The sequence below is a fragment of the Lemur catta genome, chromosome 24, assembly GCF_020740605.2.
Source record: "Lemur catta isolate mLemCat1 chromosome 24, mLemCat1.pri, whole genome shotgun sequence".
Taxonomy (NCBI): domain Eukaryota; kingdom Metazoa; phylum Chordata; class Mammalia; order Primates; family Lemuridae; genus Lemur; species Lemur catta.
In genome coordinates this window covers 8,070,652-8,095,491 of record NC_059151.1, presented here as the reverse complement: position 1 = coordinate 8,095,491, position 24,840 = coordinate 8,070,652, and the positions used below count along the sequence as shown (strand labels likewise).

Below are 24,840 nucleotides of genomic sequence, written 5' to 3'. Positions count from 1 at the left end.
ACATCAAATTCTCTTTAAAAGTAGCTTGAATTTTTAAAACACTAAAAAGTGTTGAGGTTATTTCTGGTGAGCAAAATGGGTCTTCAGAATTTTTAAAATGTGATTTAACTATAAGGGAATAAAATAATTTTTGAGAGAGGCTTATAATTACTTTGGAGTGTGTGTGTGTGTGCATTTTCCAGTGCAAGACATATTTGTTATTCTAAGTTCTGAGATATTTTGTGGAAAATTTGGCCTTTAGTCACATTTAATTTCTATTACTGTAATAACTATGCTTTTTATACATCTATTTTCTGAACGAAACAATACTTACTGAGATCTAAAAATGGCAAAAATCTTATAAGCAAAAAGCTAATCAGACTTGCTTCTTGCAAAGCAGCTTGGGCCAGTGTTGCGGGCTCATTATCCAGCTGAAATACTGCTTTGCACCATGTGCTAGTCATTTATCTTCCCTGAACCTCAGTACTTTTCTCAGAAAATTCCAATAAAGATGCTTGTTTATAAAGGGTGCTCTTGTACTTTGGATAAAGTGTTCCCCAAATACTGTACGATGTAAGTACAAGGAGAATAGAATTTTATAACACTTCAAAATCCACTCTATGGGATTGCACCGTGTATCGGTTTGCTGAGCTCTGCAGGGAGAACGCTGTATGCTTCTCGAGAGCAAGAGCTTGTAATTTGCTTAAAATTTGGCTACCAGTTTGCAAGATTAATACAACTAATCTCAAATAATATACATATCATGAATATTTTTGAAATATTCACATACTGGAAATATCACCAACTATACTTGCTCTTTCATGTATTTAGATTAAACTCTAACATAAATGTAAATTATTTAGATTCTCCACTAGAAGCAGCAGTCATGGTGTTGGTAAAACCCACAGAACATTAGTCATAAGAATAGCCCCACAAGGATTCAGGAAACAGAAAAATATGACAGACAAATAACCTTGCTCATGTTTTTCCTTTATAGAAGGCCTGTAAATTCAAAATTCTAAATTTAAAATAAATGTTTTAAAGGGGATTTGCTCAGAAATAGGAACAGCACATTCTTTTCAAGGGATTCCTGACGCTAATCCTTATTTAAAATAGACACATATTATATGAGAAAAGAAAATAACTTCCTTTCACACTTTATAAGATAAACATCATTTTAAAATTAATATTTATAAATACATATTATTGTTTCATTCTACTCCTATCTCCCTTTGAAAGTGAATCTTCAATGTTCTCTTTCTTGCTTTTGAGACTCCTCATCTTCCTTTCTTATTTTATAGAAACATGCCCATCTCAACGACTGTTTTCTTGATCCAGAACAGAAAACGTGAATACAATGAATCCATTTGGTTTTAGCGTAAATATATATGTATATTAATATATGCACATATGTATGTATATTTATATACACACATATAACAGTTAAAAAATAATGTGTAGTGAGAGAACAACAACACCATTACCGATATTTGAATATGATTTAAGCAACGACAGAACAAAAATCTGTAGGATGAAAGGTTCTGGGAAATAATATCTAATGGGTAGTGAATTATCATGATTTAAAAAAAAATAATCAGTGCTTTCTAGAAATTATGAAATAGAGCTGAGGCAAACTTGTAAGAGATGACCAAGGAGAAACAGGAGGCAGGGATGCAGTAGGAGAAGAGAGGGGCTGTCTGCGGCCACTCGGGTCTGCAAACCTTTTTCCTTCCAGCTCCCTGGATTACACGCACTCCTCTGATTTTCAGAGTCTCATCTATTCCTTCTTCAAACTTATCTTTGATTCTAATCTTTTCTCTTCAATCTTTTTGAGACTATTCTCACTGCTTGCCAGCTAGAATACTATAATAGCCTTGCAAACGACTTCCTTCAATTAAGCTCTCTCTGCTTCTAACACCTCAGACTCCTCAAATACTCTTCTGTGAAGATCCTCCTCTCCCCAGAGCCCACAAAGCCAGTGTAGGATGCTGAGTAAGGACCTGCGCTCCAACCTGAGTCCTAGCTCCACTTGTGATTAGCTGTGTGACTTTGGCAAAATACTTCACTCTGAAGCTTAGTTTCTTCAAATTTACAAAATGCAATGCACAGTGTTCAGCATAGTCTGTGGTTAATAACTAGAAGCCATTAATGCTCCAGTGTATCACATTCAATTTTAGCTTTTCCACCTATATGCCTCTACCAATCCTGTTTCCAGTCAAGTTGTTCTTTCGCAGCACCCTTTCAACATACAATGACTGTTTCTATTTCTGCGAATTCCTCATGTTTTTCTGAGTTTTTTCCATGCATCTGTTCCCATACGCAAATTCTATTTATCCTTGAATTCTCCTAGCTCAAGTCTAGCAAAATCTTTTTTATTCCACCCTTCACGATTTCCTTTACATTTCAGTATGTATTTGTGGATACTGTATAGTTTAACGTATAATTTCATATTGCTTAATGTTGACTTATGTGTCTTGATAATATCATTTCTGCTCTCACAGCTGAGGGTTAGTCTATATTTTATAACTCTAAAGAGAAACCAGTTAATTATTTCACTTCTGGTTGTAAGTACCCTTTGTGAGAGATTCTTTTAGCCAACTGAATACAGATCTTAAGCCAGTTGTTGACCAATCCTAGAGCCACGAAGTGGGCAATCAGCGGGGTTGCTTTTTTCCTGTTCCTGAAAAGATGATCAAAACGCTTGGAAAGTACCCCATTCTGGTTGGAGAATTAAAGGATTATGGCTCTAATCTTTCAAGTTGAAGGAATTTTTTTTTTATCTTCCTTGTGGGAATGAAAGCATAAAAACTCTGACAGCAGAGAGTTGGAAAAAAAGGTAGACAGGTGTTGTGTTAGTTTTCTTTTTGTTTTTAGGTTTTGAAAAATTCTTTGTTATGAAAAATTGGAGAAATCAAGAAAGAAAAAATTATAAGAAAAAAACGTAACACTTTTTAAAATATCAAGCAAGCTAAAAGCATAGATATTTATTTGGGTATAAATAAAATAGGATGCTCTTTGACCAAAAAGTTAGGAAGATTTTTTATTCATGCATTAAATATTTATGCAATGCTTATTCCATGCTAGTGTGAACCAAAATAAAATCTTAAGCCCTGGCAGTGGACTGAATGGACTTCCTCTTGGTCAAGGGGACCCCAGAAAAACCCTGGCAGCCTTGAGAAGGGAGGTCAAACACACATCTCATCATGCTGCCTTGCTTGTGGAGTTACTCTTTGTTATAAGAAACTAAGTCATTAACAAGCCTAAGGCCATCCAAGACAAAACTTAAACCACAACTGGAGGCCATCAATTTACTTAACAGATCACTTTAGTTTCGGTAAATGTCCAGTGACTTGTTTCTAATTAACAGACATCCTTATCTCAAGTTAAAACATTCCAAGCCTTTAGACAATGCTTCATTTCTTTAACCAATTACCAGTCAAAGAATCTTTAAACCTACCTATAACCTGTAAGCACTGCCCCTGCCCAAAAGGCACCACTTTTCTGGGTGTCCCTTCTCCACTTATTGACTTATGATCGTATATATAATTCCTGTCTCTATGAATGTATAAAACCAAACTGTAACTTGGCTACCACAGGCACATTTTCTCAGAACCTCTTGAAAACATGTGCTCTAGGCTGTCAGTCACACGTACTCGGCTCAGAATGAACCTCTTTCATTTATTTTAGAGAGCTTGGGTTTTTCCCATTAACACTAGATATGAAGATAGGCATTAGAGATGTCCAGGCATACACCTGGACTCAAGGAGCTGACAAACATGAGGCAGGACCCAAGAGGCAAAGTGTAAGAAGCATTAAGATAGAGGGAAGTCAAAAGATCTAATGTTCTTTTTTGAATTCAAGTAAAAATACAAAGTAAGGCTCTAGATATTCTAATAGGTATCTATTTTATCTATTATCTAACAGATAAAATATATTTTCAAGGGGAAAAGAAAGACTGTAACGAAGGAGTTTAAAACTAATGAAGATAAGTAGACATTCATAGACCAATAATGACAGTATTAATATAGCATAAATCAAGGATTATGATTATTCTACTGTATGAGAGAGAGAGAGAGAGAGAGAATCACTATGTTCATTTGAAACACAACTTGTTAAAAGCATGTGTCACTCATGTGAAAAGCAGCATGGCAGAGTGTTTAAGAGCCTCAATTTTCAGAGCCTAACTGCCTGGGGTTTGAATCTCAGCTCTAATACTGAATCGCTCTGCGAACTTGGACAAGTGACTTTACCTCATTATGTCTCAGTGTCTCTACCTGTAAGGTGAGATTAGTAACAGTACTCACCTCATAGGTTGCCATGTGTCAGAACTCAGAGTCTAGCACATACAAAGTACTACATAAGTTTCATATTATTCTTATATGCTTTTAGAAGTATTATAAGGGAAGACAGAACGCACAATGACCAGAATACCAGACATACAATCAGGAAGTTTGAAATTTGTCCAGTTTTACTGCTTTTTTTGTGATTCTGAGTAAGTCATTAATTCCTTTGGACTACTTTTGTCCCTGGTAAAACGGGAAGAACTATTATTAATTCCATTTCTAAAAATTCTGAAGTTCTGTGATTGGGTTGAGAAAATGTTTATGCATCTGTGTCACTATTATAAATACAAGCACAATTATTCCCCATGCAACTTGAAACATGTCAGTTTTTGTGTCCCTTAGTATTTCCATATCTAAATTTTAGGAAATAGAAGCCAATAGAAAAAAGTGACTCCTTTATTTATGAAATATAAAATTAAAATCATGAATTGATTTTTCATTTTTGGTACCCACTAATATTTGAGAACAGAGCTGAATTCATACTAAATGCTCAGTAGATATTTTTTTTTTTTGGTTATCTTTTTAGCTTTCTGAATAGCTAAAATTCTGAAATCAACACTGAAGTTAATTTTACGAATAGCACAAGAAAATGAATCTGAAAAATCCAGTTTTCTGCTACTCTTCAATGTCTTTAATGAAACAACATTTGACTACCTTTTTTTAAACTAAAAAAACTATTACAAGACAAGGACCATGTAAAACAGTTGCCGAGCAAATAACGTTAGGTAGAGAACTCACTGCAAACCATCACCCACCACAGATACACACACATCTGATGAGAAAAATAAAGACTTTAACTTCTGCTGCCACGCTACCTAGTGTTTGTGCAGACCAAGGACACAAAACTCTTCCAGCCAGTTCTATGGTCATATCTATTGTAGCACTTTGGTTCGTCAGAGTCATTCCTGTGTGTGTCCACTCACATACAATTGTACAAACGAGTCTATCACTACATCTCCTAAGCTGAACAGGGTGCTTGCCAGAGCGCAGGTCCCTCCACTCAATGTATTCACCTGTAGCATGGTAGTCATGCACTACTTGCAAAGCTATAATAAACAAATGTGCAACATCTCACATGATTGGTCTGAAGTGTCAATGAAATATATTAGCATATAAGATATCTAGCATTTGGCAGATAATAAATGTTACTGTATCACTGTATATTGTTTACTTTAAATATTGGTACTCATTACGTATTACTTTGACATAAGGTACTTTGTGTTATAGGCATATAGTCACCTGAAAACTAATTAATACTGAATTGTTAATCACCCAGAATACTGTCATTTTCATTGAAAATAATCATAATAGCAATCAGTGATTTAGTTTAATTAAAGGCCCAGGATGTTGATGTATCTTATAATCCTCAAAGTGTACTACAATGGTTAAATTTGACGATCTTCATAATTTTTAAAATCAGTTAACAAAAAAGAGAAGATCTTGTTTTCCAAATGGCTATAACAGAAAGGAGTGCAAATATTTTCTGCATTTACGGAGAGATTTTGGGTAATAAATCAATGTGGCATATGTGCATAAAGAGACAAGCTGGCACCTTGCCGATCGCCAGATGATGTTTCTTTCCTGGCTCTCCCTTCCTCCAAACGTCCAGGGCACCAGGACGCAGGGTGTCATTACTAAGGAACTCCCACAGAAAGGGACAATTTATATTGCCAACATCTATAATGTACATCATACAAATGAAAAGTAATACACTCAATGCTTAATATTCCTTTTGGTAGTTCACTAGACTGCATTTTCTCAGAATTAAAGTCTCTAACAGGTAAAGCACCATAGGGATGATCAGAAATGGAACACTTGGTGTGATTTAGTAAACATTTCTTTAATCGCTATTATGTTCATGCATTTTTTGTGTAAAAGACTCAGAAATCAGGTCTGGAAACAAAGACCATCTTTAGTAATGAAAAAGCAAATTAACCATAACTAAGAAATAATCAATAATTCTTTCTCAACCACCTGGGTAACGTTAAGGATTCACTAAATGTCTCTGCTGGTCTTTCACCACGAAACCCGGTACGCCCTTTCATTCTATTATGCTTTTGCATCCTCACCTCGAAATTGAAAGCAATGGCGTGCATTTTCCCTTGGAAGTGTCTCTTCTCTTTGTTCCTTCCTCCTCAGTGCCTCTTGCCCAATTCTAAACCAGGCCATCATTATCTCATGCCTTCAGGTTTTCTCTAGTCTTTGCCAATTCTATTTCATCCTTTATATCAAAACTAGATTAACACCTTGCCTTAAATGCTATTTTTGTCATTTTACTCCTGGACTCCCAAATAGACATTGAGCTTTTGTAAGATGCTTATGGCCTACAATGTGAATTCTAAACTTTAAATTTCCTCTCAAATTACCTAAGGTCCTTATTGTTTCTCAACACATTCTACTCTCTTTTACTTAAGTTCTGCGGTCTTTATTATTTCTCCAAGAATTATCTATTTTTTTTCAGCCTATTTTCTACTAATCCTTCAAGGTCAAGTTAAATGCTAACTTTCTCTTGGAGAGCTTTCACTCATGTTTCCTTTCCTTAACTCTTAATTCTGTATGTTGTTCAATTTTTTTTCAATACCTTAACTATACAATTTAATACAATATAAATAAGCAATGCTGATATTACATGCATATGTACACATACATATTGGCATACATCTATGGAAATGTCTGCATGGTTTATTGTTTTGTGTGCGTGGGTCCTGTATCTCCAACGAGACAGCAAGTGCTTTGCAGGTAGATTCTCTATGATATAATTGATTTTTGAAGTTTGTTCCCCTTAAAATCTGCTCATCAATAAATGTGCTTTGATTGATTCATCATTATTTATACCTTAATGTTTTGCTTCCTGGCTTAAGCATGTGTGTTTTGCTTTTGATTTATACTTAGAATTTGCACAGAGCCAGAAGGTATCACTGATAGATTCTGTTATTCTTTACAATTATTTACTCCCTCCCTCCCTTTTCCGTGGAGTATTCCGTGGAGTACGTTTACCTACCCCACCCCAGTGATTCTGGGCTTGGCTGGGTTAGTGGCCTGGGGGCAGATGGACTATATGCCACATCCAAGCAAGAAGCACAGGAGGCCCTGCAGGTTCCTCCCAGCCTCTTTTGCAACTGCTCTTTGCAATGAGAATATCTGGTCCCAGAGAGGGCTGCTTCTTCAACCCGGGCCCTGGAATGAGAAGCTGCATACAGCAGGCCGGCATGCAGCTGACCCACAGCTTGTAGCAGAACACAGCCAAATCACAGCCAGCTCTCATGTTTCACAAATGAGAAATAACTTATTTTAAGTCACTGATACTCTGGAGTTGTTTGCTAAGCAGAAAAGCTGACTAATATAGGACCTTACAGTTAAGCTAACCCTCTCTTTTTGCAGATAAGAAGAGAGGTCTAGATTTTTATAGTTAGCTAGTGGAAGAGTTGTGACATTAACTGTAAATTATTGATTTTGAGTTCTATTTCTAAACATGAAATGCCTGGCTTTTGTTATCCTCAAATTTGGAGCAATACAATTCAAATAGTTTGAAATTTGGGGTCTATCTGGAACTGCCCTCATGGTCTGTCATTAGCTTTTAGAGAACAGGTAGAAGAAAATCTAGAATAATAATATCTAGAAAATAATATCAGTATCAAATGGAAAATAATTCTACCTGGAAGATATTAGTTTCTCTTAGGTCCAAGGTTGTTTGGTAGTAGGTAGAAAGAAATGCAGTGATCTTTGTGAATTCCTTTCAGGCCCAAGTCTTTTATGTACACTACTAATCTAAAATTACGTTTTAAAACCTTCCTTCTTAAACCACACCCTTATAATAGCAACTTCTTATTTGGGAATAGATATAATGTCTTACTAAGCCGTCTCTTTGATTTCTATGACTAAATCCCATACATATTTTGATACCAAGTAGAAGACTCAAAAATTCTTACCCTTTTTCCTTCGCAAAATTCAGATGAAAACATTTCTATTATTATGTGCATTAGTACATCAGAACTTTAGCTTGGTCCTGAAGTTTATTTTATACTTTAGTGTTCTTAGAAATGAATTAGTTTTCCTAGCTGAATGACATTTAGTCTCTAGAAAGTCTTACTAAACTGTTTAATTTAGTTCTAATAGAAATTACTGACACACTTTGTTTTCCATATCAAAATTTTGAGAGTAAAACCAGTTACATGCAGCAATATTTCCCCCCCTATTTAAAACATAATACTTCAGTACATGTTTTAGGAAATGAATGTCTTACTGAACAACCCCTTATAACTACTTTTTCTACTGTTTATTATACTTATGCTAACAAAGAAAACAAAATGTAATAAACCAAATTGGGTAACCAAGTAGATTTTGTTTAAATTTTCTGCCCTTACTTGGGCCATACCAAAATCTTACCTTTGTGAGAAAGCATCCCGGTAAGGACTGCCATGTTGCAATGCAATTCCGTAGCCCCGGTCAGCAACGGTATTTCCAATGGTATAAAAGGAACAGTCTGGATCATTGATAGCCACATATTCCAATACAGCTGCATCCCATACAAAAGCATAATTTCCGTATTTTACCTGTGAAAAGATGGAGACCAAGAAAGGATTTAAGGTTAGAATTTTAAACACAGGATAAGAAACATTACATAGGCATATATTTAATTGTATGAAAAATAAAACAGTCATCCCTTGGCATGTGTGAGGGCTTGGTTTCAGGACCCTCACATACACCAAAATCCAGGGAAGTTTAAGTCCTTTATATAAAATGGTGTAGCTTTTGCATATAATCTACACACATCCTCCAACATACTTAAATCATCTCCACACTACTTATAATGCCTAAGACAAAATGAATGCTATATAAATAGTTGTTATACTTTATTGTTTTTATTTGCATTTTTTAAATTGCTTTTTTCTTTTTGCAATATTTTTGATCTGTGGTTAGCTGAATCTGTGGTTGTAGAACCTGCGAATACAGAGAGCTGACTGTGTATTTCTAGGTAAACTTCTATTCTGAATGAGAATTTGGATTTTGGTGAATCTACAGTTCTATTCTCCTGGGAACATGAAGAAAAGTGGGATATTAGCTGTGCTTCGAGGCAACATAGCTTGTGGTAAAATGACCCCTGAGTGGTGAATGTCATTTGGACTAGAAGAACAAAAAACACATGAAAGGAAGCCATGTCTTTGAGTTTCCCTGAGTTTGGTGATTCTTGAATCTTGGCCTGTTCCTTCTTGGGATCCTGAAAGCTATGCTTTTGGAGTTGTTACAAGAGCTATTGACTCTTTAGGGTCATCAGGTCTGTGAGCCAGGCAGGCATCTGCGCTCACCCGCTGTAGGTATTATTTCCTTGCACGTGACCCACATTTGAAATGAATGCTGCAAGTACAACTCACATGGAAGACAAATGACCAATGCTGCCTTGCTAACAAGCTATATTTTCTGTCCTCTGTCCTTCTGACTTAATTTGTTGTCAAGTGTGGCCTATGCATATCTTGCAGTTGGACTTGGAAGGGAACTCACTGGAGGGCTTTGCAATGAGGAAAACAATAATTTTACTACCTTCCCTATCATTGGGTAGGGAGTATAACTTTATTCTCGGTCATTTACAACATTTTTTAGTGATTATTTTTTTCCCTCAGTAATCACTCATATCCTAAGTCACTAATTTACAAAAAAAAATCCTAACCATCTTAATAAAGTTTATTTAGAACATTATTATATGTAAAAATAGAACTCTGACTTCAATAAATAAATAGAACTAATAATTAAACCTAAAAGTTTGCTTATATTAAAATAATAATGTAGCATTATTAAACAAGGAAAAGCAATGCTGGTTCAGTATTAGAACAGTTACTGGGATAATGTATCTTACAAATGAGGCTTTATAAAAATTTTAAACGAACTTTTAACAGATGTCAGAAAGACATTTGACAAGATTGAAAATAGTTATCTACCTATTATCTATTGGTAAACCAGGGAGAAAAAAATCTTTGATGAGATATAGAATACTTCAATAAGCAGTAAATCTATTAAAAGGAGAAATTCTAATGGTGTTACCATTAAAATGAAGAAAATGATGCCTACTGTTATTCCTGAAACTTAACATTATTGTTGTAATATTATCCTATGCAAGAAGGCAGGAAACAAAAATATGATTATAATCTGCTAGGAAAAATTTATCATCAGGTAGAGACAAAAATTATATTTGATAACATATTTAAGAAACCTGAAAGAATCAACTAAAAAAGTATTAGAAAAATTAATATTTCAACAAACAGACTGGGTATAAATGGATGTCTACAAATAATTTAATTTTCTATTAATACATCAATAAAAGATGATAAATAGTTTAAGTAAAAATATCCATTTACACTAAATATGAATACCTAGGAATTAATTTAACAATAAATGAGTAGGAACTATGTGAAGAACACTTTCATGCCTGACTGAAGAAGACTTGAACTCATTTCTGGATAGACATCACATATTTCTAAAAGGAGAGATGCACAATTATAAAAGAAATTTCAATTTTCCTGAGATTATCCGATACTTAATGCAATTACAAGTAAAATGCTTAAAGTATATTTTGAAACTTAAGATCTTTGCAAATTTAATTAGAAGAAAACAGATAGGAATAGCAAAGAAATTCTGAAAAGACAAAACAATGACTGGAGACTTAGAATATCAAGTAATAAGACATGTCAACAAAGCCTAAAAATAAAATAGCACAGAATGTATTTGAGTATAGAAAATCAGTGAAACAGAAAAAAAGACTGCCATTTATAAAAGTATATAAATGTCATATATAGGCTATGTTACAAAGACCATAATTCAAATCAGTGTGGAAAATATGAAATATTCAAAAAATAAGACTGAGACAGGTGATTATTTCACAAATGTCAATATTAGAGCACTATGTTAACACTATATAAAATAAATTCCTGTAGTATAATATTAATAAATATAATTTAAAAACCCAAGTTAAGAAAAAGCAAAACTAGGAGAACATGTAAGGCTGTATTTTTCTAATATTGGAAAAAGAATAGGATATGTAAACATAAAAGCAAAGAATAAAATATAAAAGAAAGATTTGCTACATTTAACTGCTGTCTTTTTAATAAATTTCTTAGACCAATAACTTTTAGGCCAACATTAGATACAGTTTTGCATGAAATACTGAATGGTCTAAAATATTCAGACCAGTTTGCTATGTTCCGTGGATATTTATTACATCTTCTATTGGGGGTGAACCAATGAAAGAGTAATAACCATGTAAGAACCAATCAAACCATGAGTTATTAAAACAAAGACAAAAGTACTTTCCCTGAAGAAATCACTGAATGCAAGTGCTACTCACGGAGTGCCTGTTGTATACCAGGCACTATGTTAGGTATTTATACATCAGTGCCCTTGAAAATGTGAGGCTCAGACCACCACCATCAGAATTACTACAGGATTCTTGTGTTAGAAATGTACATTTCAGATCCAATCCCAAACTTACTGCATTCGAATGTTGAGTATTCAAGGCCTGGGAGTATGCACTTTAACAATTATGACAGCTATATACATCATTTTTTGAATACTAACGTTGCAGGTGATAAAAAATAAATAATTATGAACAACTTTACATACATGCAGCTTGATAATTAGAAAAACTGACAGATTCTTGGAGTGTTAACAGTGTGTGAGAGGGAATACTTGGGTAGGTCTCCCCTGCATTGAGTACTCAATGGCAGTTATCCCACAGTCTTCCTCCCTTTCGCTGCTAATCCTTTGTACTAGTCATCAACTTTCAGATCTGCTTTTAGCTTCTTAAGTCTAGAGTCAGGAGAGACAGGAGTGACCCTCCTGTAACACCCGACTTTGATTTTTGCTCTTGTCTTCTGTTTGAAACAGCCACTTTGGCCTCCTGGATTCCCTGGAAGCTCCTTTACAAACCTCAAGGGACCTCCCCGGTGGGGGACATATTGCTTTGCTATTGGTAAGTATTCTAGCATTGTTGTTGCTGCTTTGTGCAGTGTAGAGCTCTATTTAAATGTATGATAACATTATCATTGTCATTATATATGCTGTTTCTAGCAGTTTTAATGTTATAAAGCATTATGAATGAATTTTTAAAAGAGAATCATTAAAACAGTGTGATTATAGCCTGTAGCAATGGCAGTGAAATGTTGCAATAGTAACCCAAACTATTTTTGTTTTTAAAAATCTCTCTGGCCTTTTTCATCAACTAAAACATATAATCACTGTCCTTTGGATGGTTTTTAACCATCATATTAAAACTATCTAGAAAATAGTCATCAACAAAGTCTAAAGTCACTTTTCAACAGGATAATAATTGAAGAATTGGTCTAGGAGATTTTCAGTCCATCTGACTAGGTGATGGAAGTTTCTTAACATTTTTCAACTAGCCCTGTTCTTGAAGTCATGCTTGGAAAAGTACCCGAATAGGATGCCATTGATTTACTTACCAAGGGATCCATGCCGGCAGAATGCTTCACACTTGGTTAAACGGAGGGTAAAAGTGAATTGGGGGCTTCATGTCAACATACTCTAGGCCCCACTATGAGGAAGGGAAAAGAATCCAAAGTGGTATCTTCCTCCAATATTATCAATCTCTGGAGCCCAAAGCAGAGATACGAGGATACTATGGTGATTGATGGACACTGGTAACTAGTGATGCTCAGCACCTGTGTCCTCTTAGCTGGCATCTGCCTTAATTGGCCAATTGCCTGTGATGAATTTGTCACTCCTGAGATAACTCTGGGAGCTAGGTTTTGTTCCACTTCTCATTATTTCTACAACAATCTTCCTTTAAGTTCAATTTTACTAACACCATTATGCATTAATTATAAGATCCTGATAGTAATTATATACATGAGGGATATAAAGACTTAGGCTCCTAACATCAAACTGCTTACAACTCAGGAGTGGAGGCCAATCACTAAATTGCTGTAACCCAAAGCATAGCCTGGTAACTGTTAAAAGAATAGTTTCTGTTGCAAGTGGTTTGAAGAAAAGGAAAATTAATTTTTATTGAGGAGATTCAGGACAGCTTGCTCAAATATTCTGGTCACTGAAATAGTTGTAGAAGAAAATCCCAAATATTTAAGTTCCTTATCTATAGTGCCTAACCAATTAAACATAGATGTCCTTTGGAGACCATTTCTTACTCATGCGTGCTCTTCTAACCCACTAATTTCTTGTAATTTTCCATCTGTCAGGTGAAGAACTTAAACATTCCATGTTCTATTTCTCATATATTTGCATTTTTTGCTAAGTTAAGTGAAGGATGGGAAAATGTATTTTCAAAACCTAAACCTGTGTTTCTCAATGTGCTATGGATTATGGGACATTTCACTTCGGAGACTGTTCTGGTCCTGAATTAATGCCTATTCTGAAATCTCCATCACCAGCTGATGCTGAAAGTACTTTTCTAATTAATTCAATAGGCAGCAGCCTCCTGTAATAACGACAGAAGCCCTTGCCACAAACAGACTTCTCAGAACTTGTTATCTCACCAACCTTGATTTGAACTGGGAGAACCATATTCGTTCTCACATGAATATTTGATTTAACAAATTTCTTTTTTTTTTCTTTTTTTCAATAAAGCCTTCCAAGGAGATTGATTTAACAAATTTCTTAAAAGCTCACTTCAAAATCTACAGCTAGTGAGAAATAGCAAGGATGACCTTTTCTTAAAAAAAAAAAAAAATTCAGTGGGAGCGATTATGGAAAAAATAGCATTTAAACCCAAAGGGTAAAATAAGATTTTTCCCTTGCTGTAGAAAGAACATCCTCCCTCTGCCCTCCATTTCTTCCTTAGAATAACAGACAACTTTTATGTAGCATTTTTTTAACCCTTGATAATGCCTTCTGCAGTGGGTCCTGGGTGATCTGGGTGATTCCAGAGCCTGGACACTTGGGGCGAGCTGCCCCCCAGGGAGAGGGGAGAGGGTGGGCGGTGGCCGAGCGCCGTAGTCTCCTGTCCGGCTTCCCCCCCCCCCCCCCACGGCTGCTGAGACGCAGCTGAGCCCCCACCGAGGCTTCCACTACCTTGGGGCTCGGGCATCCTCGTGGGGTCCTGCGGCGGACACGGGGGGCCCAGACCGAGAGCTGCCCAGGGCTGCAGGAGAGCAGGGCCCACCCTGAGGCGCAGGGACTCGGGCCCCCCGGGCACTCGCTCCCCCGGCGGGGCCAAGGGCCGACCCCCGTGGTCTCGGGGGACGAGGGAGGCCCAGGGGCCAGTGGGCCCACGGGGGAGAGTGCACTGGGGGTCCCAGCTTTTGGGGAGCCTAAGGCCAGGCTCCCCCGCCGCCCCCTGCTGTGGCGGAGAATAAGGACTCACCTCCGAGTTCCGGGGCCCCCACACCACCCGGGGCCTTCGAGAGCTCCCCCCGAGGGGCCAGAGCCGGTCGCCAGGCCCAGACGCAGCACGGCGCCCTGTCCCTGCAGCAGGTGCCTCCGACTGCGGGGAGGTCGGAGTTCGCGCCCTTCACGGCGTTTTACGACACAGGCTTTGCGCGCGCGGCGTCGGGCTCACGGGGCCCAGCTCCCGCGGGAATGGCTTCCGTGCAGACGCCCCCAAGGAACAGACGCTGGCGTGGGTAAGGAGCGAAAGGGACACCTATACCCTGCTGGTGGGGCTGAAGACTAGTTCAGCTAAAACTAAAAGCAGGCCTTCCGTGTGATCCAGCAATCCCACTCCTGGGTATTGAACCAAAGGAAAAAAAAGAGGTTTTATCAAAAAGACAGCTGCACTTGCATGTTTCCAGCAGCGCAATTCACAGTCATGAAGACGTGGAAACGACCCACGTGCCCGTCGATGCCTGAGAGGGTTGATACAATGTGATACATGTACGCCATGGAGTATTACTTGGCCATAAAAAATGGTGAACTAGCACCTTAGAAGGATTGGAGACCGTCCTTCTAAGTGAAGTATCGCAAGAATGAAAAACAAACACCACGTGGACTCGCTGTTAAATTGGAACTAAATGGTCAACACTCGTGTGCACATACAGTAGTAACATTCAGTGGAAATCAAGCAGGGGAGAGGAGGGGTTCTGTAAAGTCACACCTAGCAGGTACAGTGCACACTGTTTGGGTGATGGACACACTTACAATTTTAACTCAAACTGTACAAAAGTAATTCATGTCACCAAAATGTTTGTACCCCTGTAATATTCTGAAATTTAAAAAACAATCGATTTCTAGGATATTTCCCATAGGAATACAAAAACGTGAGATATGATAGCCTTTGCTTATAAGGCATAGACCACCTAGTTTAAGAAATCACATTTATGTAAATAAACATAATGTGATGTACCTGCAAAAAGAATGAGACTTCCTTAATGTTATGGGATCACATGACTAAGATGAAAGAATTGAGATTTAAGAAAAGGTTGCCTATTTGTCAAAATCATTGGAATAAATGAATATTTGGTTTATATGATTCCAGACTCCTGAGGGCTGTTGATTTTGTAACCATTTTTTATCTAAGCATTTCTCAGTCTCAGCATGAAAACAAAAGCAGAGCGTTTTAAAATTAACACAAAGGCTGAAGGATAGAAATCTATGTTTTGTTTTGGTTTTTTTTGCTCACTAGTAAAAATTAAAAGGCCTGAGAATAGTATGAGAGAAATAAATTCTAACTTTGCACACTAAGCTGTTAACTTCTTTACAATTTTAACTAATGGTCAATGGGGGATAAAGTGATTGTGCATTACAGGTGCAAAGAGTTATGATTAACCCAGAATCGATCTACAGTGGTCCCTATAATTCATTGCCCACATAAGTCCTTAAGATGGGATGGCTTTAATATTTATGACATATGGTTCTAGGTGGTGGCCTCTCTCACTTTGGGCAAATTAATAATTTAGCAGCATTCATCAATTCTTCTGAACTTATGCAGCACAATAAATCATGATCAAGTTCAAATTTAAGTGCTTAAGACTGACTTTTAAAATATATATGGTTTTGTTTACTGCTGCCTTGTTGATCTACCATATTTTATCTGCTATTATGCTGAAATTTGAATTTGTGCTTTGAGATAGTCATCATAGGGAACAAACGTTCATAAGGAAGATATGAATGTATTTAAAATAAATCAATATAAACTCTAAAAAATGTGTTTTTTAAGCTAGAAAAGAAGCAGTATGCCTACCTCTAAATCTTATCCCTTGCCTGTCTTTTATGAGGCTGTTGGAATTCTAAATATTTTCTTAAAGCTTTTGAAAGCATTCTGAGAATATAGACAACTAATTGAACACAGCTTCTTCCCCTCCACTGATAATTTTTTTCTTGAAACAAATGGCTGCTGGGGTCTAGAAAACAAAAGACTAGAAAAACTGTGGTTCTGGGTAATCGTGTAGGGGAAAAGAACTGGCAATTCTCTTCCTTAGGCTGAGTGAGTATCTGGGAAAACCAGTGGAAGCTTTGGGAAAGGGAACAAAGAAACTAAGTTTGGGATATGCTTGGTTTACAGAGATCTGTGGACCTCAAGTCCTCCAGACTCCTTCTTAGATATTTGTCCCATGAATAGATGTGTTTTGTTGCCCCGAAATTGCTCAGGGAGCAGTTGATGGGTAGGCAGACTTTCTAGTTCTGCAGCCTGGGACAGACCAGAAGATTGGAGAGCCCACAGCTTACTCCATGCACCTCCGGAGGGGAATCTGAGTCCCCTCGTTTGTTCTGGCCCACAAGGACAGAGGAGATTTCACCTTCTAGAGTTAACAAGATAGCCAAACCCTAAAATAATTCAACAACTAGACCTGCGTTTCCATGAGCTCACAAAGAAAGGTGACAATCTGTATAGTGAACACCATAGTCAGAAAGAAAAATTAATTAGAACAAGTAGAACACATTCCAGGGAAAATCAGTGTGGAAGATTATAACTTTCCTTTAAAAAATTTTTTTTTTAGAGATGGGATCTAGCTCTGTCACCCAGGCTGGAGCACAATGATGCAATCATAGCTCACTGCAACCTTGAACGCTTGGGCTCAAGTGATCCTCCTGCCTCAGTCTCCTGAGTAGCTGGGTCTACAGACATGTGCCACCACACCCTGCTATTTATTTTACTTTTTGTAGAGACAGGGTCTTTCTATATTGCTCAGCTTGGTCTTGAACTCCTGGCCTCAAGCGAGCCTCCCCCCTCGGCCTCCCAAAGTGCTGGGATTACAGGCATGAGTCACCACGCCCAGCCTGGAAGATAATAATTTTAACAGAAAAATAAAAAGAACACTTAACCGGATTCAAGGGAGTTTGAAAAGATCTATAAGGCTACAAACAAACCAATCCCAATTTCTCAACCCAAAAACTAAACAGATGAATTGAAGGAGAAAATGCTCATAAATGTAAGCTCAAATGGTAGAGCTAGGGTGACAACCATCCTGGTTTGCCTGGGGTGTCTCAGTCATAGCACAAAAGCCCCATGTCATAAGAAACCTTCCAGGGAGGCAAAAAGTCCCAAGTTTTGGGGAGAAGGTTGGGAGGTAGCTACAAAACCCATACCTCAAAATATTGGATTTAAAGCAATACTTCTTTTGGTAGCAGATGTCTATGGCATAGATTATCTGCCCTCCACAATTGTTGTCACTGTTTTTCAAGACTGCTGATAGTGGCAACTGTGATTCACTGTTCACAATAATGAATCATCCCTTGTTGCGTCAGTGTGAGTGCTGAGACTCAGGGTATTGTAATCATGAGTGTTAACCGTCTTTGCCTGTGGATTGACTATTTTCTTGTTACTGACATGATGTGTATTTAATTTTTAACCTCGTGAATACTATTTATTTTTTCCCAAGAGTTTAGATAATAAAAATGAGAATGGTTATAATACTAATGCTGGCATGACCCGGACAACACCAAAAATGAGTCTAAATGACTTCATTATCTTATTACAGATGGAAGGGCACAAATAACTGGATTAGGGAGGTGAAAAACCAAAACAGCCCATATGTGGAAAAGAATTTGGGATTCAATATGGTGGAGAAGAGGATGTGAGAGACTGAATCTCACAAATTTCAGATAAGACAAGAAATACTTCTAAATCAATCAAGAGTTTTTGGGCCGGGCGTGGTGGCTCATGCTTGTAATCCTGGCACTCTGGGAGGCCAAGGCAGGTGGATCACTTGATGTCAGGAGTTCGAGACCAGCCTGAGCAAGAGCGAGACCCTATCTCTACAAAAAAAAAAAAAAAAAGAGTTTTTGTGTCTCTCAAAAGACACAATGCGCAGTTGAAAACAGTGTCCACTGAGTTTGGGCATACCACATGAACTGAGTTTGGGCATACCACACGAACATATGTTACTGTACTGTTCCCCCGACAGTTCTATAAAAGTGAGTGAAGCTACTTTTCCCTATTATGTGTTGTAAATAAAAAGGGCTGTGGGAAAACAAAAGGAGGAAATTTTGATAACAGATATATTGGTCCTTACTATATAAAGCTGATTCTTTCAGGTCTTACTTGAATGATCATGTTTTCTACAATGAAGTATGTATCAAATAATTGCAACAAAAAATGATACCTCTAGCCCTTAGGTACTTTAATTTTAAAAATAAAGCTTTAAATCATCTTGATTTCTGTGAAGATTTTAATAAAACTGCAGAAAACAAAAGAAGTCTACTGATAAATTCTCCAAATACAAACTGGAATTTGATTATCTATCTAGACATTGTAAAGTCTGAAGAATACGACTACTTCAGAATCAAAACCAGAAACAAAACCCCAAAAACCCTGCCACTTTGCCAAAACAGAGCAAAATGGAACAAATATATTGATACATGTCCAACAATCATAAGAAAAATACCCAAACTTATTAGTGGTTAGGTGAGTACAAAATAAAGTAAGAGTGGCTACTGCTTTACATCTAGTGGCCAGGAAATACTTAGTATCTATTGCTGCTGGAGGTGCATGGAAAAGTGTACTCTCACACATTGCTACAGGAAATGGAAAGAACGTTACAGCCTTTTTCAAAAGCAACATCTATTCAAATTAAAAAAAATAAAAATGACTTCTGGCCCGGCAATTCCACTTCCAGGAATCTATCCAAGAGAAATAAAAATTTCAGATTAAAGTACAAGAATACTCAGTGCAGCATTGTTTATTGTGGCACCAAATTGGAAACTGGTAGCGCTCATCAGTCAGAGAGCTGATGCATTCCTGCCATGAAACATTATGGAATCATGAAAAGAAGTCTATTAGAGCAATGCAAGGTGCCATGGAAGCATTTCTATGATGCATTTGCACAATGAGAAAAAGCAAGGCACAGAAATTATTTATAATGTAATCCTATTTTTAACATCAACAATGACTCAAGATTACATAAATATATGGGCTGTGTGTATATATACTATTATATTATTAGAAATGCTTAGAGAAAAATATGGAATAATACAATATATCCCATTGGTTACCTTTCAAGGGGTGAAAAATATGAGTGGAAGTAGAGGAGAAATATGGGGGAAAGCCAAGCAGAAAAGTAAAAATAAGGCTAATGCTCCAAATAGCACGTGTGGTTACATTTATGGATTTATAAAAATCACATATGTGAGTAAATATGTAATTAAAAAAGATGTTTTGAAAGTCAAGTTGATTCATATAGTCAGATTCATAACTTCTAGATATATAGTAAGAAATATTAAAAGTCTCAAATATTTTGGTTTTATGTTTAGAATTTTTCAATTGCATCATTAACATACAGCAAAATAATACTGAGCTTTTGAGTCCTGTGTTGATTTATAAATGTGTAAGTACCAGGGTATTCATAATTACATACTCACGGTTGCTTTGCTCTAATAGCTGATTTACTTCTCTTCAGGCTGAGAGGGCCATTGACACACACACTTAACTTTAAACTGAACAATATGGTAATACAAAATTATAATGGTAGATGCTTGGAAAAAACTCAACATGCATAAAAATTTATTCTAAAATTGCTAGGTCTTGCCATCTACATTTCCCTTCCCCAACTACTCTGTCAATTGGTATGTGTATATGTATTCTGAAAAAATATTAAGTAGAAAGTTAGCTTTTGAAATTATATTATAAAATAAACTATATTCTAAAATAAGGTAGACAGCAGCTTTTATAAAAGAAATCAATTTTATCTCTAATTGGGTTCACCTTCTTCATTAATAGCATTTGCTCTTATTTCTCATACTTAGAAGTCCTTAAATGGCCTTATTATTTCTTGCCCTTGGTTCTTAGATATTCATGATATTTGTTTTCTTTGTTAGGAATGTTTTCTTGTTCACTTTTTTTTCTCTCTCAGTTCTCTCTACTGTCCTTCTTAACATCTGCTAATCCTGTTAGAGCTGGGATCACCTTAGATGTCATTTATTCCTAGAATCTCTCCTTGACCCCAGGCTTTGGCTAATGTCCCTGCTGTATGGCACTATTGCACCTGATATGTACTCCTATAATAACAATTAGCACATTTTATTAAACTTGTTTCTTTTCCTTTTGCTCTACCCCGTGTAACTATAAATTTGTGGTAGGCTGGAACTGCATCCTCGTACTAATATCATTTCCTCCCCTGTGCCTAGTTCAAGGCTCCATATTATCAGGAGTAGGAACATGATGAATACTTATTGTTGGAGAATTACTTCATTTCCTTTCTTTCTCGTGGTCACAATACCACCATACTTTTAACTCCCTATTCATTCAACAATCACTATATTCCAGTTCTCTAATATTGATAATAAGGACCAAGTAATAACAGAAAGTTGTGACAGAGAAGTATTTCTGCCATATAAAAAGCATACAGATTACAGTGTTCTGTCAGGATAAAGGTGTATGAGGTACCATTATTAGGTTAAACCATCTTCTTTCTGGTTTAAGCAGCATAGATCCAAAAGACTCATGTAGCGTAGGTATGACCCAGATAACGCAGGTCAATAGACTTGCTATTCGAAATGCTGGCAGTGTTGTAATCTATGTCAACACTGTTCTATATGGTAAACATTAACCCATGTGGCTACTGAGCACCTGAAAAGTGCCTAATGCTATTGAGAAACCATATTTTAATTTTGTTTAGCTATAACTCATTTAAATTTATACAGTCACATGGGACTAGTGGTTACCATATTCGACATCCTAAAGTAGAAGACATTTGCTCCTATGGAAGAGTATGACTTGCCCTTCTAGACTCACTCAAGAACAGGAATTTTTGGCATAGAACCATAGATGGTCTTGGATTTCTAATTAAATTTTTCATATGTATGCATTATTATTCCCAATTATATCAAAATCACCTTGAGGGCAGAGAATGTTTCCTAGACTGACTACAATACTTATCTAAATTAATTGCTTTGGGAAAGAGCATTTACATGAAGGTTAAGGGAAAAACTTAGCATTTAACTATTGCTTAATACTGAAAAAGAAGTGCCTTTTGAAATACCACAATCCTGTCTGAAAAACAAAATGGGAACATTTTCTTATAAAATGAAGTGGAAAATGAGTAAACTAACTCTTAGATTAGGACTTGGTGTTGGTAATATCACTCATAGAGCATGGCAGACTTTTAAGTTACTACATTCAGCATTTTCATATTATTATTTTGTCATGTTATGGAAACATGATGACATTTCAAGATGATGATAGTTCACAGTCTATTACACATTACACAAGAGCATTAAAGAGGAATTTATACAGTGATCAGTTGTCACAATTCATATCATGCCAACTTCTTGGCCCAGCAGTGGGAAAATAAAGATGTAATATAACAGTTCATAATAACATGATTACCCAAAAAGGGATAGAAAGTTTTTCAAAGAAGTCAGAGAATCAGTTTTTGCATCAATTTGGACAAAATTCTGTAAAATGGTTTGATGAAAAAAGCTCTCTATATCAAGGTTTACGGACAGGGGAACAAGAGTACAAATATTGGTCAGAAATTAAACAGAATAAATTCCAGCAAACATTTTACAAGGAATATTTTAGAGGTTTCATTGAAGCCTCAAAAATACAGCAAAAACCTGTGTCCTGGTTGGTTTAATCTTGTAATAGATTCAATTAATGATCTTTCTCATAGATGAACTTTTGGAAATTACCAGCTTGCAAAAACAACTCAGCATTTGGGATTGGTGTCACCAGAATGCCTGAGCTAAAAATGGCCCTCACTGATTGGAGCAGTTCCCAATTTATGAAAAGGGCAGGGAATCAGGAAAGGAAATAAGCACAAGGAATAGGAATGAGGAACAAGGCATGAAAATAGGGCATGTTTCAATATCATGCTTGTTAGCACAGAGTACGGATGTGTAGGGGAGGGCTGAGTGAGGAACTCCCTAGAATAGGCAAATACTGTGTTTTCAGTTCTTATCATCTGGCTGTGCTACATGTAATCCAAATCACTTAATCCAATCATCTGATCCAATCCAAAGCATAATCATGCTATAAAAATTTCATCCAAATCCAATCCAAATCACACAGTACAACCATTTGTAGGATTTTTATTGATGTAAAATTTACTTATCGTGAAAAGCACAGATCTTAAGTGTCTGATTCAATGAGTTTTCATTAAAAAAAAACACACCTTGTAAATCTACTGCCCCAGTTAAGATACAGAACATTTCCACCACCCCAGAAATTTTCCTTGCCCTCTTCTAGTCAAACCTCACCTCCAAACACTGCTCTTCTGATTTCTACCACCATGATAGATTAATTTTGTCAGTTCTTGAGCTTCATATAAATGATATCAATCAATATGTACTCTTCTGTCTCTGGCTTGTTTTGAACAACACAATGAGACACAGCCATACTGGTTTGTGTATCGGTGGTTCATTATTATTTCTTGTGGTATTGTGATCTGAATAGACCACAATGTTTTCTGGTTTCTCTGTTGTTGGACATTTGGGTTGCTTCTAGTTTGGAGCTATTACAAACAGTTATAATTGTACAAGTCTTTTACAGATGGAAGCTTTTATCTCTCCTGGGTAAATACCTGCGATAGGAACTGCTGAGTCATATGCTAGACTTAGCAAGAAACTGCTAAACAAATGTCCAAAATGGTTTTTACACATTTTATGACTTCAATATCTGCAAGTTCTAGTTGCTCCACACTCTTGCCAATATTTGGTGCTACCAGTCTTCTTAGTTGTAGCTATTATAATGGATATGAAATGTAAATCATTGTGTTTTCAATTTATATTTTCTTGATGACTACTGATGTTAATTGAACATATTTTCACATTTTTTGGAAATTTGTATATGTTCTTTTATGAAATGACTGTTGAAGCCTTTTACTTATTTTTTATTGATTTTAGAAGTTCTTTATATAGAGAAATATAAGGTCTTTGTCAAAGATATGATGTGCAGTAAATTTTTTCTTCCATTATGTGGTTTGCCTTTTAATTTTCTTATAGTGTCTTTGACATTATCAAGAAAAATAATTTTTATTTTGATAAAATCCAGTATATCAACTTTGTCCTTTGTTTAAAGAAATTGTATTTGTTCTGAGACATAGTTTTAATCCTACAGGTTCATTCTGGAATTTTAATGGATTACAAAGATGTCTTTACCCAGCCCTTCTAGTTTGGCAGAACTTGAACTCCAAACTTTGTCTACCTGTGGTGTATGGCAGCTAAGTTATACTTAACACTTTGGCCTTTAAGCTGTTGTTTTCCAGTGTATTCCTTGATTTCTTCTTTGTGCATACACAGTTCAGGTTATCCAAGAATTTGAGGACAGTCTGAATGCAGATTTTAGGAATCTTACTGTTGTGGCTCTTTTTTTCTGGGATTCTCTTTTAGTTTTCAGATGTTTTGGCAGCCTAATTCCACACTGTGACATTGCAAGCCAATAAAACTGCAACTTGCTTCTTGAGTTCTAGCTGCCTTGATCTGTGCATGGACTTAGAAATGTGCTCAGGGGAAAATCCACATAAATGTGAATCTTTCTTTGTGTAATTTCATTCTCTCAAGGGTCATATCTCCTGCAGTTTCTGCCCGCTTTTGTGAGAAAGTTTGTTTGGTACAAGATACTCAACCAATACTGGAATCAGAACATGACTTTTCTTTTGTGTGTACATTATCACATTATTTTGCAGTAGATTGATAGAAGCAAATGGAAACTATAGTTTTAGGATTATTTTACCTCAAACTTAAATGATGCATTTGGAAGTGAAAATTTACTTAGGATAAAATTACAGGGAGTTTCAATGATGATAAAATTATTTTTGTGAGACTTTATGTAATCATCTAAAAGCCTTTTTCACTTAAAGAAATGCCTGTAAATTACTTGCAATCTGTTTACTTGAAGTATACCTGAAGTGGCTGGTCTAAGTCTACATTCCAGATGAAATACTTTTAACTCTTCTTATGCTTAGAAGTGCCCATTAATGACAGCGCTTTAAAATTTTTCTCTTCTCCAGGTCTGCGTCTATTGTGTTCTCTGGTGGAATAATTGCTGAATCATTAAACACAGTGCTGCAGATGACTCACACTCAACTCCATTCAATAACATTTGTTGGGTATAGACTGTGTACCAGCACTCTATAGGGTGATAGACCAGAAGTGAAAGGAAACAGCATCATTCCCTGGT

The 24,840-nt window shown here is 36.4% G+C and overlaps 1 protein-coding gene across 2 annotated transcripts in view; it reads right to left on the bottom strand.

The window, feature by feature from the left end:
- The window catches only part of GRID2 (glutamate ionotropic receptor delta type subunit 2), a 1,057,247-nt gene that overhangs the window by 89,327 nt on the left and 943,080 nt on the right, over window positions 1-24,840 (bottom strand). For both annotated transcript variants that reach the window (XM_045536712.1, XM_045536713.1), the window contains exon 14: window positions 8,709-8,875. In XM_045536712.1, the coding sequence (XP_045392668.1) occupies window positions 8,709-8,875 (167 nt within the window). The remainder of the gene's footprint in view (window positions 1-8,708; window positions 8,876-24,840) is intronic.